At 42.2% G+C, this 7,312-nt stretch overlaps 1 protein-coding gene across 1 annotated transcript; it reads left to right on the top strand.

The window, feature by feature from the left end:
* The first annotated feature begins 184 nt into the window (after nt 1-184).
* LOC126805508 (psbP domain-containing protein 4, chloroplastic) lies at nt 185-1,801 on the top strand. The gene is made up of 5 exons (XM_050532283.1): nt 185-635; nt 765-868; nt 1,043-1,154; nt 1,246-1,473; nt 1,572-1,801. The coding sequence occupies exons 1-5, from the start codon at nt 314-316 to the stop codon at nt 1,634-1,636; spliced, it is 831 nt and encodes a 276-aa protein (XP_050388240.1). The 5' UTR covers nt 185-313; the 3' UTR covers nt 1,637-1,801.
* The last annotated feature ends 5,511 nt before the right edge of the window (nt 1,802-7,312 follow it).

Raw genomic sequence — 7,312 nt, forward strand, 5'->3', positions numbered from 1 at the left:
TTTATACATTGCCTTTGGAAAATGACTTGTTTTTCTCTAGTCAACTTGACCACGGAGCTATCACAATCCACAATGAAATGCCACGTGTTCAGTTTTAAAGCAATGAAAAATTTTGAAAAAAAAATAAATTCTCCACCACAAATGCTGGAAAAGCTTTGAGAACCTCAAACTCCTACAGCATTGCTTCACGAACACTTCCTTCTTGTTCCCAAATTACTCGGAACAACTAAAACATCAGCTTCTGCTGTTGAGTTCTCTGTGAAGAGTCACAGAAATTCTCATTTCTGTTCTACTTCCTAAGGTGGTAGAGGAGATGAGAACAGCCTTGTTTACCAGTTGCAGCTTTGCCTGGACTTATCAGCCAAAAGCAATCCCCTCCTACAATTTGCTTGTTCAATCTTCACTCGAGCATGGAGCTTGTAGCACAAAGTCTGAAGCCGGTTCCAGAGAAAATGGTATGCTCAATGGAGAAGCTGAGAAAGTCTCTGGAATCTTGAAGAGAAGATCAGTGGTGCTGTCTGGAGTATCTTTGGTTTCCTCTGCGGTGTTGGGTTTTCCGGGAGATGGCTTGGCTGTGATAAAACAAGGTCTTCTAGCAGGAAGGATTCCTGGTCTGTCTGAACCAGATGAACAAGGTTGGCATCCTTCAATCCTTGCATATATTGAACTCAATGCACTGAAAGAACTGGAATCTTTTAAATTAGACTTGCTTTTGATATATGCCTATATGGTCCGCTTCATTAGCTAACTGTATGCATAGACAGGTTGGAGGACATACCGCAGACCAGATGAGAAGTCCGGAGGTCACGGTGTTGGTTGGAGCCCTATCATCCCTTATCTCTTCTCTGTTCCTCAAGATTGGGAAGAGGTGATAATTTAATCCACCATTCATGTCAAAACCAGACTTGTTACTTGTATATAACAGTTCATTGCTAAGCCAGAGAAAGATTCTAAGACACTAGTTTTCCTTGTCACGCATTTAAATATTAATGTATGGATACTGCCCCCATTTTTCATACATGTATATTTTACCATGGAACAGGTTCCAGTATCAATAGCTGATCTTGGTGGTACAGAGATCGACCTGAGATTTGGTAGCGCCAAGGAGGGTCGCCTGTCGGTCATTGTTGCTCCTGTTCTGAGATTTGCAGATAGTGAGTTTTGATACAATGTGATGCATGCGCCATTGTACTACTTGAGCCGAGCAATAGACATTGGTAGCTTAACTTTGGTTGTTGTGCACAGATTTTGATGGAGATGCAACAATTGAAAAAATTGGCCGTCCAGAGACGGTGATCAATGCATTTGGTCCCGAAGTTATCGGAGAGAATGTGGAAGGGAAGGTTATGAGCATCAATGTCGTTCAAGATGCTGGAAGAACATATTACCAGTATGAATTGGAGCCACCTCATGTTCTGATCACAGCAACTGCAGCAGGGAATCGCCTGTACTTGTTTAGTGTAACTGGGAGTGGTAAGCATGCTATCTCCCTTGACATGCTTTAGTATGAAACAAACGACAACTTGATACCATGACTTAAGACAGTAACTAAACTGCTTTGGATCTTGTAGGTCTTCAATGGAAGAGGCATTACAAAGATTTGAAGAAGATATCAGACTCCTTTCGCGTAGTCTAATGAGTTTTTGTAAAACGGGATAGGATACTATATTGCTGCTTTGTTATCATACTTGTAATATACAAGAAGGAAAAAAATAGAAGTCTGTTTAGTGAGTTTTACTGCTTTACCATGCTAGCTGCTGCCACTAGTAACTAGTTTTGTGGTAGAGTTGTGCTCGCAGCTCGAGAGGAAAAGTGTTTTACACAACTTGAATTACACTACTACATCAATCGATCTATACATGATATCCTATATATAATCAAAAAAGCAACTATCTTCCCTAAATTCCTCCACTATCTTCCTTAAATTCCTCTGTGATTCACTCCGTGAATCACAGGCCTTGATTCACGCCAACACTCCCCCTCAAGTTAGTGCATACATATCAACCATGCCCAACTTGCTAAATGAATCATAAAAGACCTTTTTAGACACTCATTTTGTGAGCATATCTGCAAGTTGCTCTTCTGTAGGAACAAAAGGAAAACTGATGATTTTTGCGTCTAGTTTCTCCTTTATAAAGTGACGATCAACTTCCACGTGTTTTGTACGATCATGTTGCACAGGATTCTGGGAAATATCAATAGCTGCCTTGTTGTCACAATACATCTGCATAGTACACTTAGGCTTAATACCCAAATCTTGTAGCAAATTTCTAAGCCATAATAATTCACACACTCCATGAGCCATACCTTTGTATTCTGCTTCAGCACTAGATCGAGCTACCACTTTTTGTTTCTTACTCTTTCATGTAACAAGATTACCCCCAACAAATGTAAAGTATCCTGATGTGGACCTTCGATCTGTAATATTTCCAGCCCAGTCTGCATCTGTGAAGCCACAAATCTCAAGGATATTGTTGTGATTTGAAAACATTACTCCTCTCCCTGGAGCTGACTTCAAGTACCTCAAAATCCTCACAACCGCATCCATGTGATCCATACTTGGATTATACATGAACTGACTTACTACACTCACTGCATAGGCAACATCTGGTCTGGTATGTGACAAATAAATCAAGCGTCCAACTAGTCTCTGGTAACGAGTTTTGTCGGTGGGCACTTGATCTGGGTACTCTGCTAACCGATGGTTTTGCTCAATAGGAATATCAATGGGAGTGTAATCCAGCATACCGGTCTCTGTTAGTAGGTCAAGGATGTACTTCCTCTGATACAGATAGATACCATCACTTCCCCGGGCTACCTCAATACCCAAGAAGTACTTGAGTGTACCTAGGTCTTTCATCTCAAACTCTGTGGCTAGCTGTTTTTGTAATCTATCCACCTCAACAGTATCGTTCCCAGTAACTACCATATCATTAACATATATAATTAGAGCTGTTACTTTTCCTTGTTGATGTCTGAGAAATAATGTGTGGTCTGAATTACTCTGTTTGTAGCCAATTCTCCTCATGAATTGTGAGAATCTTCCAAACCAAGCACGAGGTGACTGTTTAAGACCATACAAAAATTTTCTCAATCTACATACAAAGTTACTTGGAGAAGCGGCCGCATATCCTGGCGGAAGATCCATATACACTTCTTCTATAAGTTCTCCATGAAGGAATGTAATTTTAACATCAAACTGTCTAAGTGGCCAGTTTAAATTAGCAGCACGAGAGAGCAATACCCGAATAGTTTTTATTTTTGCAACAGGCGCAAATGTCTCATCATAGTATATGCCATATGTCTGGGTGAACCCTTTTGCTACTAGGCGTGCTTTATACCGGCTCACTGACCCATCTGGATTATGTTTCACTGTAAACACCCAACGACATCCCAGTCTTCTTGCCATGTGGTGGAGATACAAGCTCCCAAGTATTGTTCTTTTGTAATGCTTCCATCTCTTCCTCCATTGCTTTCATCCATTTGGGGTCTCTCAATGCATCCTGCACTTTGTTAGGTACTGATACAGTAGATATTTGATTCACAAATGTTTCATATGACTTAGACAATCTTTTGGTAGACATAAAATTTGTCACATGGTACTTAGTTTTAGCCTGAAGGGTAGGTTCATATTTCTTTGTTGGCTGACCCCGAGTAGACATATCTGGCAGGACATATTGTCTCCTATTAGCCTCACTAGTATTAGTCTCAATAGAATGACTAACCTCAGAGGAGTGATCTTCCGTACCAGGAGTTAATTGGTCAGGTGTAGAAACAGTAGTACGAGAGACATGGGGGGCAGTTGTGTGGTCATCTTCTAGCACTTGAATCTCTGGAGTGACTATACCGGAATCACCCGGTGGTGCTTGTATAGCGGACACATTGGTGATCTCAATTGATCCTGTCACCATATCTTCTGGCTTTCTTGTCTCCCCCTCTCCAAGATACATCTCTTCAAAATATGAATTTTCCCCCTGAAGAATAGTATCGGAAGAGGGAAAATAACTCATGTCTTCAAAGAAAGTAACATCCATAGTGACATAGTACTTTCCGGTAGGCGGATGATAGCACCGGTATCCTTTCTGATGTCCACCATACCCAAAAAACATACATTTAACGGCCCGGGCATCCAACTTAGATCTCTGGTGTTTTGGAAGATGGACAAAAGCAACACAACCGAAAACACGGGCAGGAAGATTATGAAAAGAGGGTAAGGAGACATGAGATGCAAGCACCTCATATGGAATTTTTCCCTGAAGAACACGAGAGGGAAGACGATTAATGAGGTGGGCGGAAGTGATAACAGCATCACCCCAAAGGTATTTAGGCATATGGGCACTAAAAAGAATACACCGAGCCATTTCAAGTAAGTGACGATTTTTCCTTTCTGAAACGCCATTCTGCTCGGGTGTATAAGGACACGTTGTTTGATGAACAATTCCGTGCCTATTAAGAAATTTATGAAAGACATGATTCACATATTCCCCCCTATTATCAGAACGAATAATTCTAATGGTGGCATTATATTGGGTTTGGACAGTGGTATAGAAGGCTTGAAAAGCGGGGAAAACCTCCTCTTTAGTTTTGAGGAGAACAATCCATGAAAGACTGGTGCAATCATTAATAAATGACACATAATACCGCATCCCTGACACAGTAGACTCTTTGGAATGTCCCTAAACATCAGAATGAATTAATTCGAAATGAAGAGTATGTTTATTAGAAGTACTAGGGGAATAAGTAGATCGATGACTCTTGCCCAAAACACATGTTTCACAATGTAAAAGTGACTCATCCACACTAATGAATAAAGATGGCATAGATTTTTTCATAACAGTAAAAGATGGATGCCCTAAGCGACGATGCTATAACAAAATTTCACTTAACTTGTCAGAAGTGGAGACTAAAGCGGTCCGAGACTGTGCCCCTGGTTTCTCCCTTCATATGTCTGATCCAGATGAAACAACCGACCCCTCAAATACCCCCGACCAATTAACTCTCCGGTGAGAAGATCCTGAAATATCACATACATAGGAAAAAATGTCACAGAGCACTTAGCGTCAGCGTTCAATTGGGGAACAGATATCAAATGATGAGATAAAGCAGGTACATAGAGCACATTGTGAAGCTCTATTGTGGGAGTAATATGAACGGACCCTTCTCCTAATACGGGAAATGCCTCTCCATTAGCATTAGTAACATAGGATACTGGTGGAGGAGACAATATGATAAAATAAGATCTGTCATAAGTCATATGATCAGACGCACCCGAATCAATAATCTATGTATCAAAACCAACAAAGTTAGAGATATTTAAAGCCATACCAATTTTGACAGATACTTCAAATATCGGAACTGCAGTTGCGTCTTCAGAACCCATTGAAAAGGAATTTGAAAGGATCAGGAATTAGATAGCGGAATTACCAAAAAACTGATAAAAATCTGCCTTGGGTGCACAGACACCGTCGGTGAATGTACACTGACAATCAAGAATACCAATCCGGGTCGGGTAAGATCCGGGTCGGGTATGGGCCGGGCAGAGATGGGCCGGGCAGACGGGTCGATTCTGGGCCGGATCGGTCGTGTCGGATCCGAATCCGGAAAAAAAACGGCAGTGTGGATTTCACCGGCGAATGCAGTGGCTTGATGCGGCGGCGTTGGTGGAGAGGAGTAGGGCTCGACGCGGTGGCTCTGGGGAGGATGGAGATAGCGCCGGTGGAACGAGAGGCGAGCTCGGGTGGAGCGAAATGTCACCGGCGCGAGGAGGAGCTTGAGGTGGCGAGGAGATCGGAGCAGTCGATCTGGATCGAGTTCTGCTTGAGCCCGACAAGGTTGCGGCCGGACTCGTCACCTACGCCGGTACACGTGGTCAGCGCTGAGGGTGTTGTTGCGGATGGTGCGGATGAGACCCGCGAGGAGGAGCACGGCGGGGAAGAAACCGCGACCTTCGGCTTTAGCCCGGGGAAGAAACCGACTTGCTGACGTCGCCAAACCGAGCTCCAAGGAGGGTGACAACAAGCTTAGCTTCCTCTAGTTCACCCACCGGAAAACAAACTGCAACAACAACAAAAAAAACGAACCCAGGAAATAACAGAGCAGTGCTCTGATACCAAGAGGAAAAGTGTTTTACACAACTTGAATTACACTACTACATCAATCGATCTATACATGATATCCTATATATAATCAAAAAAGCAATTATCTTCTCTAAATTCCTCTGTGATCCACTCCGTGAATCACGGGCCTTGATTCACGCCAACAGCTCGCTGACTGGAATTCTGGTAATGATCAACTCAACAAAGTGACCAGGCGTCTTTTGAAACCTTCGTTTACCAAGTCAATTCTGGTTCTTATAGCTTTCTCCCATCTAACAGAAGCAGCATAAATACTTGACAGAAGCACATAATTATCACCCCACCGGATTGAATGGAGGGTGCTAATATCTGTTGCTACCTATTCTGCCGTTTTCCATATCCATATAAATCCGGCAAGCTCCAAGCTTAGCTCTCCAAACCAGATCATTGGGATTCATGGGTATGCGTTTGACTAAAGCTTAAGCATCTCTTAACCTTCCAGCCCTTTCAAAAGGTTAACTGAGCACCCTTAATGCTTAATTTTTTTAATTTCTAAACCATATTTCTTCTGCGTATTGGAGAAAATTTCTACTCCTTCATATACTAAACCTCCATCCGCACAAGCTGATAGAACATAAAGAAAGGTTATCTCATCAGGCTTTTCATTTGAAATGCTATTCCGCGGAACAATTCAAGAGCTTCCTTGCACTATCCATGAAGAGCCATGATTGAAATCAACCCGCTCGAGTGCATTGATCGAGATCAATGAGATTAAGCTTTATCCTTTCATGACTTAACATGTTATGTACATCCTTGCCAAATAAACCTCTCTCCTCTCTGTATGTTATTTGGGCCGGCTCTTCAGAGAGAGAGAGAGAGATGATGCATGCACGGACGGGGGAAGTAACAAGGGAGGTGATCGGTTGGTGGTGCATCAGCCGTCAGTGAAGAAGAGGCTGACATAGCCAAAAATTTACGATTTGGAAATCTTCGGGAGTAAATGAAAGTCACAGTGAAGTTCCAAAAATAGTACGTGCTGATGTTCATTACTCAACAACCTGTGAAACGACTTACGCCCATGCTAATCAGCTCCTGCCCCAATAGCTTGGCCCTTCTGGCACATTCACCCTCACAGCATCAACTGTAATAACCCTAATTTTTTTTTCAAACAATATTTGAGTTTGATTTGAATTCCATAAAATTGTGAAATTTAATTAGAATGAGTGTGAGTGGTTGCG

This window comes from Argentina anserina, chromosome 2 (genome assembly GCF_933775445.1).
Source record: "Argentina anserina chromosome 2, drPotAnse1.1, whole genome shotgun sequence".
NCBI lineage: Eukaryota > Viridiplantae > Streptophyta > Magnoliopsida > Rosales > Rosaceae > Argentina > Argentina anserina.